The sequence below is a fragment of the Malaclemys terrapin genome, chromosome 7 (genome assembly GCF_027887155.1).
Source record: "Malaclemys terrapin pileata isolate rMalTer1 chromosome 7, rMalTer1.hap1, whole genome shotgun sequence".
Lineage (NCBI taxonomy): Eukaryota > Metazoa > Chordata > Testudines > Emydidae > Malaclemys > Malaclemys terrapin.
Window position 1 is genome coordinate 97,001,235 of NC_071511.1, and position 13,626 is coordinate 97,014,860.

At 36.2% G+C, this 13,626-nt stretch overlaps 1 protein-coding gene across 3 annotated transcripts in view; it reads left to right on the forward strand.

The window, feature by feature from the left end:
* Nucleotides 1–13,309, forward strand: part of IDE (insulin degrading enzyme) — a 98,952-nt gene extending 85,643 nt beyond the window's left edge. For all 3 annotated transcript variants that reach the window (XM_054036112.1, XM_054036110.1, XM_054036111.1), the window contains exons 20-25: nt 731–898; nt 3,866–4,138; nt 7,363–7,424; nt 8,951–9,023; nt 9,816–9,883; nt 10,475–13,309. In XM_054036112.1, the coding sequence (XP_053892087.1) occupies nt 731–898; nt 3,866–4,138; nt 7,363–7,424; nt 8,951–9,023; nt 9,816–9,883; nt 10,475–10,570 (740 nt within the window). In that variant the 3' untranslated portion in view covers nt 10,571–13,309. The remainder of the gene's footprint in view (nt 1–730; nt 899–3,865; nt 4,139–7,362; nt 7,425–8,950; nt 9,024–9,815; nt 9,884–10,474) is intronic.
* The last annotated feature ends 317 nt before the right edge of the window (nt 13,310–13,626 follow it).

Below are 13,626 nucleotides of genomic sequence, written 5' to 3' on the forward strand. Positions count from 1 at the left end.
AATTTATTTATAGTACTCAATTTTTTGTGCACTGCCAAAAAGTCAAGATTTAAGCAATAATTACTACGGAGATTGAGGACAATTCCTGAGAATATGTACGAATAGATAGCTAATGTACAGCCAAAAGCCATAATCTCTAGCTGATCATTAGCCTATAGGAAATGCCTTGTACCAAAGAAGCTATTGGTATTACTTGTTGAATTACTTTTAATGCTTATAAATCTGTTGGATTGACTGTCGTAGAAATTGAAGTCTTCTGTTTACAGAACAAACAAAGCACGGGAGAGGCAGTGCAAGCTTCTCCTCCAACCACACAAATGTACCTCAATTCTGATCCATAGGGACCACCTCTAGGTAGGGATATGATGGATGCAGTAGTCTCCAAGTCTAATCAGTGGGAAATCAGCAGAGGCATTTGAGATCATTATAAGAGAGGAGGCATCGGCACGGTGTTCTCTGCGAGGACTCTTGGCTTTTGGAATTCACTTACCTATGTGACTCGCCAAGCTAGGATTTGTTAACCTTGTGAACATACTATAAAAGTCTTTCTCCCACAGGTTGGTGAACAGGTTGCCTGATTATTAATAGAAGATCTGCTTTGAATCTGTCTTTTTCTTGTAATCAGATTCTATCTGCAGCTAGACTGTCTGTTTTTTCTACTTGGACTCTATTTGGGAAGGTGTGTGTATGAGAGAGAGTCTAATTACTTTACTTTAATTTTCTCTTTTAGGGGGTTGGTTTGTCTATCAACAGAGGAATGAAGTTCATAACAACTGTGGCATAGAAATATATTACCAGACAGATATGCAGAGTACTTCTGAGAATATGTTTTTGGAGCTCTTCTGTCAAATTATATCAGAGCCTTGCTTCAACACTCTGCGTACTAAGGAACAGTTAGGTGAGTTTCCCAGAGTGATCCTCCATATCTCAGTAATAAATAAGGATAAGTATGATGATAAACTTTCTATAGCTCTGCTTCTACCCTGCTCCCTGAATGCCATTTAAAGGACATTTGGTAAACAAGTTATTTTAACTAATGGAGACCCCAAAGACTATACAGTTCACAAAGGTAAACTGAGATGAAAAAAGCATAACTTTTAAGATCAAGACTGAAATATTTGAAGACTGCCTCACTCCAGAAAAAGATGGTGTCTTACTGGCTATATAGAAACCACCTCATCTAAAGAAAAGCTTCAAAAACAGACTCCAACGAGAAACTGCTGAATTTGCAAACTAGATACTATTAACTTGGGCTTGAATGGAGATTGGGAGTGGCTGGGTCATTGCACAAATTGAATCTATTTCCCCATGTTAAGTATCCTCACACCTTCTTGTCAACTGTCTGAAATGGGCCATCTTGATTATCACTAAAAAAGATTTTTTTCCCCCCCTCCTGCTGATGATAGCTCATCTTAATTAATTAGCCTCTTGGAGTTGGTATGGCAACTTCCACCTTTTCATGTTGTTTGTATGTATATATATCTTCTTACTATATGTTCCGTTCTATGCATCTGATGAAGTGGGCTGTAGCCCACGAAAGCTTATGCTCAAATAAATTTGTTAGTCTCTAAGGTGCCACAAGTACCCCTGTTCTTTCATCTAAAGCTGTGAATGACAGGAGAGGATGGGATTATTAGATCAGCTTCCCAAAGCTAAATGACTGCCAGAAGAAAACTGAGCAATACTGACTGAGAATCAGTGACACTGCCTAAATAAATTTGTTAGTCTCTAAGGTGCCACAAGTACTCCTGTTCTTACTGCCTTTCTGGGAAGTGGTAAGCAATAATGCTTACAAAGCCGTAGGTTTGACCTATGGTTAGTAACAATGTGACTGCACATGTATCCGAGCTAATTCAAATGAAATTTTTCACCAATGCCTCTACAACTCTCGGATTCCTCTCCCATGTCAGAGACAGAGCCACTGTTTGCCTGTGTTTTATCCAGTGGCTGCTATTCCATTAGGCAGAGACACGACCACACAAGAGAGAGCTTAAATTATCAAATTGCAGCAAAATGAAAAAAATGAAGCCTCACAGTCTTCTTGCTGAGTTCATTAAACTGCATTCACTAAACTTGCCTCTCTGTTAGGTGGGTGTTTACAATAGTAAAACCACTCTTCCTTTCCCAAAACTGTCATTGCCCTTTCTTCCACAACACAGACTACACATGGAATGGTCTTTTTTTAGATGGCATGCCAGGCTGCAAATCATACCTTAAACAATCACTTTTAGCTTAATATCTACAAATAATTCTTTGGAGCATGAACTTTATCCATATCCTCCTTAGTACAGCACATAGTAAATTTTGGGTGCTACTGTAATAACAACAATAAAAGCTATATGTTGATAGAACTTTTCATTATGAAGGATCCTATTCTTAGGTAAACTAATGCTATGTTTGAAGGACAAGTGACCAACCATGTAAGCAGTGTGGAGGTGGGGGTGTGTGGATTGCATGAAAATGCAAAATAGCAAGCACAAAATGCCCTGCTAGGCTGAGTAAACACTTTGAGTAAATCCCGCTTGCCCCCCAGTATTAAAATATAATGTAAGTTATCAACTTGGAAAAGATAGCTTTCAAAATGAATATTAATTTGGAGATATAAAAAAATCTATTAGAACCCTATTGGTCTTTTAACTTAAACCTATGTAAACATGGACATGAACAGTTAAGGGATCACATTTCTAGTATCTAGGCACAGGTCTGTATGGCTGCATAATGTTATAGATGGGGGGGCCATTATGTGTAATAGAGGTATTAGCCAAGTATTGGAGGTTTGATCATTTTACTAAGAATTTTCCTATTTGTATGGATTTCAACAAGGATCACTGGCCTTCCTCTGTCCTGAGAATCTTAAGTTTTAAACCATAATGATATTTTTCAGTATATAATACATTGAGAGAGTAGTACAGCTCTATAGAGGAAACAACTGCTGGAATGTTAACCATAACATGGCTACAGGAACTGATAAATCAGGGGTTCTCAAACTGAGGGTTGGGACCCATCAGGAGGTCGCGAGGTTATTACATGGGGGGTTGCAAGCTGTCAGTCTCCTCTCCAAACCATGCTTTGCATCCAGCATTTATAATGGTGTTAAATATATAAACAGTTGTTTTTAATTTATAAGGGGGGGTCACACTCAGAGGCTTGCTATTTGAAACGGGTCACCAGTACAAAAGTTTGAGAACCATTGTGATAAATGAATAGGACCACTTAGTAAAATTCCTTTTTATAGTTTGTAGAATGAATTCCAAAATCATTTCAGTGCATTGCTGTGTATAAATTGCACACAGTTGAACCAAACATCAGTGGTGAAGGTTTAACATGGAAAAAATTACTTCAAAATGAGACTGTTCTGCTGCTGTGTGTGTGTGTGTGTGTGTGTGTGTGTGATAAGTTTATAAAACAGAGAAGTAGTAACTAGATCTAAATAGTAGATCTAAGTAATTATTCTGAATGCTCAATATAACAACACCTATTATTTGGGTATCAGAAACTAATAATGACAAACAACCTTTCTTCATTCTTTTTTTTTTCTCTTCTCTAGGGCAACCACATCCATTTCAGGGAAATAAAAGAAAACTTTGAAAAATACAAGATGTAGCTTCTATTTTTTGAACCCTGCAATGTTTTATTCATGGAATCACACACAATGTAAAATCATACATTCAGTTCTAGTGTGTGACACTTTGAATAACTTCCTAAAATATGGGACAGGGTGTGTTGCTTGTTGACAAATAAGGAACAGATGTTCACGGTATCCTACATTGTTAATAACCAGCATTCATTGAAGAGGAGGCAAACTGAAACATTTTTACTGGATATAGATGTAGTTAACCAGTTGCAATTTTTCTCTTTTGTCAAGGTTACATTGTGTTCAGTGGTCCCCGACGGGCTAATGGCATACAAGGACTGCGGTTTATTATTCAGTCAGAAAAACAACCGCACTACTTGGAAAGCAGGGTTGAAGCTTTCCTAAAAACCATGGAGAAATGCATTGAAGACATGTCAGAGGAGGCCTTCCAGAAACATATCCAAGCTTTAGCAATTCGTCGTCTAGATAAACCAAAGAAGTTGTCTGCAGAGTGTGCTAAATACTGGGGAGAAATAATTTCCCAGCAGTATAACTTTGACAGAGGTAAGAAAAACAGAAAATTGTTTGTCAGATGAAAATGTGAAATTGAGGGCTGAAGTGCTGAAACATACTGTAACTTTCACTTGTATTTAAATATATAACAGATTTTAATAACTGAAAATTCTTGCATTTCTCTTATCCGCTTGTCACAGAAATGTACACAGAAATAGTCTCCAGGAATCTCTCAGGGACACAGTAGATAACTTGAAAGGCAAGAAAAAAAGAGGAGTCAAATATACTTTACGTTTTCAGTAAAGATAATGGGTGAAATTCTGGCCTCACTGAAGTCAATGGCAAAACTCCTGTTGAATTTAACAGGCACTATTTCACCCAATATATTATAAACCACACAAGGGACTCCATTTAGAATGTTTAACAATTTAATTAGGACAGTTCAGGCTATTAATGAATGCAGCTATATAAAGGAGAGAGCTGAGAGCAGGTAACGCTTCTCTTTCAACTGGAAAACTTACAGGTTACACACTGATATTAACACTGTAGGCCCAGATAAGTAAGTATCTTTAAAAAGTTCTGTATCACTTGTTTCTAAAAGTAACATTTGATTGCAAATTGGTTACAACTACAGCTGCACTGAATAGGAGTGAATTTATTAGAGACCTAATCTTTTGCCTTCTGTGCATAATTTTATCCATTTCTTTGTGGTGTGAGTGCTTTTAGTCTTTTCTTTCTATCCTGGGAGATATCCAATAGGATACCTGAGTTTGCAGTATTTGTCAGGGGACGTTCATAGTGGAGGATCCTATGCTCTGAAATTTACTCTCCCCGTTGGTTGGACAGAGCCCACGTTCATTGATCTTCAGCTCTTTTTGCAGAGTTCCATGAGCCAATAAAGTAGGCCAAGGGTGTTAAAGGATTGGATATATGATAGGCTTTATATATTGACTTTGTGTCAGCCTGAATTATTTTGTATGTATTTTTAAAGATTGTACTACATGTGCACCTAGTGCCTGTGATAGGTGCAGTCATATTTACCTTGCATAGTCCTTATGACAATGCATATATTCTTAGCCTTTATAATAGGCTTTTTCCCGCTAAAATTTCCCACTGTTTCTGCTACCAGTGCAGCTCTACTAGTGCTAGCAACAGTGGGAGCACTAGTGTAGGCCACAGCTTGTGTCTGAACCACCATGTTGTCTGTCTGTTCTGAGCAGGTCTAGATGTCACTGTAAGATTTAATCTTATATTCTAAAGGTTACAAACATTACAGGAGAAGTGTTTAGGGTGAGAATAATAGTATTCTCACTGAAAATGAATTAAAAATAATTTTATATCAAATGTTTCAATATTATCTTCTGGCTCATCCTTTTAAACTATTTTTTTCTTTTCACCAGCAAGTCCATAATCTTTATCTGAAATATTCTGAGCTAGATAGAGTATTGTATTACTACTTTTGTACATCTTGAAACAGAGAAAGCTAAATTGGTTTTGCCATAAAAAACATGTTTCTCTCCCACTCCTCCCAAAAGGTAAAGAGAAAAAGAAAAGGAATGGAATATTCTAGTTTAGATTTTGGCTTTGTTCACTATTTACTAAGTAAACTTTTTACAAATGATAAATCATTTTGACAGTTAAAAAAAAACATATATTATCTTCTCAAATAAAAGACTTGTCCCGTTTTAGGGCCAGATCTACTCTGCCTTATATTTGATGTGTGTCTGAATGTTACTGCTCAGAAGTACAGTCTCCAACCTTCCTTTATTTACTAAGGTTCTGAGAAACATGATCTGTACACTCTGTGGCCACCTTTTCCACTGCTTTCCATTCAACATGCTGTCCTGTCACAATACCAAGTTCAGCTTTGTTGGGGTAGTCAGTGTTCTATTAGAAACTGCTTTAACCGTGTATCCTCCTGTAGTGTCCTATACATTGGCCTCAGTACAACTTTCAGAAAACACTTTTTGAAATATACTGGCAATGAGATGTCATTCCAGGTGTAGGGAGAAGCATGAAAATTCCTATTCTCTGCTGCTTTTTCATCTCAGGTAGAAGCTTTACACCTTTTCTGTCCTGCTTTCCAGTGCCTCAGATGTCTCCATCCGTAGCCTTCTTGTTCATATATCTTCTCTCTCCAGGATGACTGATTGCTATCTGTAACCTTATCCTTGATCATCTCTTCTATACAGATGATGCCCAGTTCTTTATTTCCCTTGACTTGTTCCCTGATCCTTTTTAGTTCCCATCCACCTACATTGATTTAGAAAAATTTAGTAGAAGGTTTTTGTGTAACTAGAATTGACAAAAACAGAAGTTAGTCAACTCATGCAAAGGGGAAAAAAGTCCTCTCTTTGTCCCATGTTTCTTACTCTTTCACACCACGTGATTCAAACTTAACTTTCCTCTAAAGGTTAGAAGTCTGAATCATCTTTGTTATCTAACTTTTTTTTCCCCACCCATGTTTACTTATCACCATCCCAACCAGGGCAACATCTGTTCAGTTATTTTCACTGACTTCCCATCATCTCTGAATTCAATTAAAAATTCCATTCTGTTTTTCAAAACTCACCATGGACTAATGCCAATCTGCCTCTGACTTCTTAGTCATGTATGTTTTAATTCTTAATTGGATCCTCCTGCCCCACAAGTCTCCTCATTTGAAGGTTGCTCTTTCTTTTATGCTGCCCCTTATGGTAGGCTCTGTGTTTCTGTAATAATTACACTTTTATAGTGGCATTATACAATGGACTTGCATACCTTTAAATGTATCTGTATTTAGTAATATACTATAGCTACTGAGTCACTTCCTCTGCAAAACTAATTTTTAAGACCTTCCTTTTCACTTTGGACCACACTGCACACTAAAGACCACGCACATTTTCTTTATTATATATTTTAAAACTCATGCCATCTTGCTATTTCCTAAATAAAAGGTTACCTAAGTATAATAAATGTGAATAAAAGCCATCTATAAAATCAGTATCTGTTATGAATCTGATTCACTCTTTTTTTTTGAAGATGGAGTTCAGAAATAATATGCCTTTTATAGCACATTTAATCAAAACGGGCTCATTTTGTGTAATTCTTTAAAGCTTCCACTGCTATTTATTTTTCATAGACTCAAATAGTAGCTTGTAAGTTAAGAATGAAAAGCGTGTCATTTGCAGTCAATTGCACTGTCTAAATTTGAAAGAAAAGTACTTTGAAAAATATATCATGATAATAACTAACTATTATTTGCAGACTTGTTTTAATTAAAACTTATTGTTCAGATAACATTGAAGTGGCGTATCTAAAGACCCTGACCAAGGACGATATCATACAGTTCTATAAGGTAAGTTAGTCATATATTTAGAACTTTATTACTAAGAAACATAGGCACTAAAGGAAAATATGCTTGGGATTATTTGTGTGAATTACAAGTTAGTATGTTTATGCCTGTCTTATAAAAGTAACATGATTGGTCCAGATGTCTTAATATTACAGTTAAGAGTCAATGTGGAACTATTTATCTACAAACTCCTGATGATTTTAGTGGGAATTTGCATATCTAATGGGGGTATGGCTCCCCCGCCCCAATGATTTGCACGACTGTATGCATGTATTGCAACTCACATTAGCATGACAACTGTAATAACACTATATGTATCCAGTACTAGAAATTGTAAACATGTTTCGTCTTCAAGTGCTTGTTCACGTCGATTCCAATCAGGTATGCGCGGACCACATGCACAGTTGCGGGAAATTTTTCCCCCAGCAAGCCAAGAATGATGCCAATATTTGCCAACAATTTTTCTCCCACGGCAAGCTGACAATGACGCGCCCACCCACGTTGCCAGGTCACTGATCCCCGGCACTGAAAAGGGGGCACTGTCCTGATTCCCGGCCCCGCTCGGAGTCCCGGCCCCGCTCTTGCTCGCGGCCCCCGTTGAACTTGTGGCACTGATCCCTGGATCATTTATGCTAAACAATCTATTTGCCTCACATTTTGCAGTGAGACTGGCAAAGAGCTCTGTGTAGCTCGAAAGCTTGTGTCTCTCATCAACACCATTTATCTGGGCTTGAATAGGGACTGGAAGTGGCTGGCTCATTACAGAAGCAGTTTTTCCTCTCCTGGAATTGACACCTCCTCCTCTATTATTGGGAGTGGACTACATCCACCCTGATTGAATTGGCCCTGTCAACACTGGTTCTCCATTTGCGAAGTAACTCCCTGCTCTCCATGTGCCAGTATATAATGCCTGCATCTGTAACTTTCACTCTATGCATCCGAAGAAGTGAGGTTTTTACCCACGAAAGCTTATGCCCAAATAAATCTGTTAGTCTTTAAGGTGCCACCAGACTCCTTATTGTTTTTGTAGATACAGACTAACACGGCTACCCCATGATACTTGACAATTGACTTCGACATTTGTGCTCAGGATTGATGTGCTTCCCCAAGGCTGCTGGGCTCTGCCGTTAACAGCTCTGTAGAAACTTTGTAGGACCAAAGATCTAGTGTGTAATCCTGATTCCATAGAAATCAATGGCAAAATTCCCACTGATTTCCATGGAGCCAACATTTCACCCCTAGTTCCTTGTGGCTTCTGAACTTCACAAGACGGAATCTCTCATGCAGCTCTGTTCTGAAATCATTAAGAGCTGTGAAGGACTGGAACTTTGGTTAAATTTCCAGGGACAAGCCCAACATGGGTTCAAAGAACCAAAATTTGACTATAACATTAATTACCACTAAAGTTGCACATTAAATGGTTGCCATCCCTTTGTAATATGTAGACAACATAGGGCTTCCCTTCCTGATAGCAGCTAGCTGTCACTTAGATTCTGTTGTGGAATAACTGACCTTGCTGCTTTCTGCAGGAGATGTTGGCAGTAGATGCTCCCAGGAGACACAAGGTATCCGTACACGTCCTTGCAAGGGAAATGGATTCCTGTAAGTATTGTATTGCGTAATTTTTTTAATTTATTCCTGTTCAAGTCAGACATAGTGCAATACAGCAGTGTGTTGTGCAGTACAGGTACAATGCACAATTAAACCAAATTCTGGAAAGGAGGTTTATATCTTCTTGGAGAAAGGTATTTTTCCACAAGGATATTTAAAAATAGTTCATTTGAGGGAAATTCAGATAGTTATGGGTTTCCAGCCACAATAAAGATGATGAGCCTGCGATTGCTTCACCCATTCTGAAGTGTCTGGCTATGTTAAAATGGTATGTCCTAAAATGTACAACTTCTATTTTTAATAACAAGACATTTAAAAAAAACCTGCAAACACTTTGCTCTGGAAAATAAAATATACATATTTGGTATGTCCATGTAGAAATGGAATAGACTGTTCTGATCAACAGCGAAATGTCAGTCTGTTATTGGGGCATTTCTGAGGAAAGAGATGTATAAACCTCCAACTGGTAATATGAAACATATTATTCTATACTTGAAATACACATACTAATAATTTTATTTAGATTTTATTTCCAATTAATTAACAAATCAGTTGGAAAACAGACTGAGTTGTCATTTATTATTAAAAACCCTCTTAACTATTTTTTGATTGGGGTATTTAAGAATATAAATTAGGTGGCGGGTTCTGCTAAGCAAAAACTACAGGAAGGGATCTTGAAATTCATAAACTGTACTTTTAGCTATTTGTCTGACTTTACAAAGTAGTTTCTTTGAGAAGATATTTTAGAAGCGGCAGTCTTTCTAAGTTAATTTTGTTTAATAGGTCCTGTTGTTGGAGAATTTCCAAGCCAAAATGACGTAAATCTGGCACCAGCACCCCCTTTGCCACAGGTAAAAAAAAAAAAAAAAAAAAAAAAAAAATCTGGATACTAAAAATTATTTGATAGTATAGAAAAATGGGCATTGAGTGAGGGTACAGACTGTTTGAAATCCTGCCTGTGACATTATCATTACAAATTGAGGTTCAGGCTCACAACTGTCTCAGAGCTTCTACTTTTTTACAAACACATTGCCTGCTTCTGTACGTGTGGATTTTATCCTGTGTTTTGAAACAGAAGAGGAAACTTCTGCTTTATTCTGGGCTTTCCACTTGCCCTTGTCCCTATTAATCCATTGTAGAAGCAGTAGACGGAAGTAGGTAATTGTATACTGAGCCCCTACACTTATAGAATAAATGTATTATAAATATAGTCTGAAATAATTTAGAATAAATCTGAAAGTTCTGATTGGGTTCAAAGCTTAAAAGCCATTTTATTATGTTGTGAGTGTAATAGTAACACTGATATAGCAAACAGGATTTGTGCGTATATGGATAGAACAATTAAGTGATAAAATCTGAAAGTGAGCAATTTCTCATGTTTTATTTGATACTAAGCAAAGGTTTTTTGTGTTTTTGTTTTTTTCAAATAAACTTCTCTGCAGCCTGATGTGATTCAAAATATGACAGAGTTCAAACGCAGTCTACCACTCTTTCCATTGGTGAAACCACATGTCAATGTCATGGCTTCAAAACTGTGAAGAATCCCAATGGATGAAGAAATGCAAAGGGATCAATTTCAAGGGGTTTCATTATGAACAAACATCTTAAAGATTATTAGGATAAACAATCCTGTCCATTCTGAGAGTCCCTGATTCACTCTTGGTTCATTCAGCATTACTGGTGTGATAGGGATACAGAGAATTAGAAAATTAGTTGTAGTCATGTGTCATTTATATTACAAAACAACTGTTGAAAACCAAAATCAACCAGAATATTAAAGGCTCTTGTAGATGCAGTATATTTTTTAAATAGTATATCCCTTAAAATTTTCATGTTGATAACGGAATTTGAAGAAGCCTCCAGACCAAATTGATCTTGCTTAAAATATCCATGTTATTCTTGCAAAAGGCCATTGAAAATAGCTCTATAATAATTTTTTCAGGGAAAAAAAAGTATTAAGCCTTTTTGGGGGGGAGGGAGGAGAAAAACTTTTCATAAAAAGGAGGCTTTGACATTTTTTGAAGGATAAAGTGTTGAATGATACCTTTTTTTAATTGATCCTCAGTGCAACCAACTTGTTTTCTATTTAAGATTTAAGTAGATCAGTGGAAAAGAGGAAATTTTGCAACAAAATAATAAACAAGGGAGTTGTCTTTAACAGAAGAAGAGTAATTAAATATATTGGCATGGTTTTAATCTTTATATACAAATTTGGGGACATTTTATATTCAAACTAGTAAAATGCTGGAAACACTTGGGTAGTCCATCTTATTTTTGTGAGTGCTATGCTTGTCTCTTGATTGTTAATACCTCATTCAATTTCTCAGGGTTGCTCTGAGTTGTTTCCTTCTGGTTGAATAATACATTTTTTTTTAATTGACATCATTTTTGTTTCCAGTTCATAAACTGGATGAGGTCGCCAGTGTTTTTTTGCTCAGTATATTGTTATATTAGGCCTCTATCCAGCAAAACACTTAAAAAGGTACATAACTATAAGCATGTGCATAAGTGCTTTACTAGATCACAGCCTCAGTTTTTGACATAAGCACAGATCAAGTCAAGTTTGGCCCCATGAATGCATCAATTGAGTTTCCCGTATAAAGCTACATGGCTTAGATGCTCAGTCTTCACACTCCTTTTTCTGACATTCGGACATTCAAAACAAAACAGCAGCACAACACTCTAGTTAATTCAGGTTATATCACAAGATCAGCACAGAAACACAGTAGCCACATGTATAATTCATAATTTTAATTTATAAAGAAAATACCAGAATAATATATAATGAATCCAATTCTTCACCTTTTACTGAGCTTAGTGACTTCATTGGTGGTTCTGCCTCAGTAAAGAAGGCAGGATTAGGCCATAAAGTACAAAAAAGATTTTTAAAAGTTATTTTTAGTCTTAAAATATTTTGTTACATTACTCAACTATCTTGCCTTTTGAATGTGTATAATTTACTGTACATGTTTAGGCAGGGCAGGATGTGCTAATCACTGAAAACTTAAGGACCTAATCATGTGGACACTTATTATCAGGCATAGCACTTAATACCATAAATACCATTGACATCTTTGAGACTTTGCCCACTATTAACAGAACCTGAACCTTTGGCCCTAATCTTGCATATAGTTAAATACATGTGTAGCTTTACTCACATGAGTAGTCCCTCCCATTAGCCCTTTGAGGCTAATGGGACTACTCACATGAATAAAGCAAAACATTGACTTCAGTGGGATTACTCACATGAGTAACATTACATGCATGCTTAAGTGTTTACATTTGTAATACACTTGCCTGAGTTTGTATTTATCCAAGAAATGCTGTTTTAATTGAATAAATATTATCAACTTAAATGCTGTTAAAAGGCTTACAGCATAAATTGTTTACAAAGAATAATTTTGAAAATGTGCTGTTTCCATGTGATGTTTACTTGTTGTCAATGAAGGCCAATAGCATTTCTCTCTAGTGTAAAGGAAAAAATATAAATACACTATAGAAAAAAATGAAATGCTGCTACTTTTTACTCTTTACCATATTCTTCATGAATGTTTCACACATTATGGCTTTCTTTGCCCATAATGCATTTTTTTGTTTATAATTTCATTTTGGTTAAGATTATTTGTATTATAGGTATTAAAAATAAATGACTGCACACTATACAAATTATATATTTTGGGATTTAGTATTTAAATGTAGCACTCTTTTATGGTGAAAAGAAATGAAACAGCCTCTATTTTGTATAAAAAAAATATAATTAAAGTGATGTGAACTCAAATTTTAACAATTTATATATATATGGCCCCCCATAAACAAACACATCTATACATAAAAATTGGAGTGATGTTCTATTTAACACAGTACCACAAATCATTTTTTCCAAAAAAGAACATTTAGTATTTTTAAGTTCTGGAGTGAAAGTGGTAACTCATGTAGCGTGACAGCAATTTTTAATTGCTTTTAAGTGTTCTCCAGCATTTTACAGTTTCTGAGTTTGATATAGCAGTACAGTTTGTTAACTCAGGCATATTAATGGATTCATTTGAATGGATCCAAAGCTGCAGTGTCTACAAGCAATAACAGACTACCTAGAATACACTGTAATTCAGTTTCAATGCTTGTTAAATTAAGTTTATGTAACAAACCATAAATGATTAGATAGCAGTAATTTTTGCAAGTGCTATTTTGAGCAGTTGATGTGTAATTGGGTGCATGTGACACAGCCAGTATGACAGAGTGCTAGAGTTACCCTGTTTACAATAAACAATCTGATTTAATCTTTGGAGTTCATTTGTTTTATTTTTATTCTGTTCTGGTAATGTATTTATCTGCTGAAGTGTTGGTTTTTCTATAGCATTGATCAGGCAGTCGGGTCAGCAGTACTTTATGGACTGGCTGCGATTGCTTTTGAGAGCTTCCAATTAATTTCTGCAGGGAAGTGCCAGAGGGCAGTGCTGCATGTTGCATAAATATCCTGATGGCTTCCCTACACAAAGATTAGAAGGTGTTTTTTTTTTTTTGTTTTTTTTTAATATATAGATTTTGTATCTAGGCGGATGTCTCTCTCTCTCTCTCTCTCTCTCTCTCTCTCTCT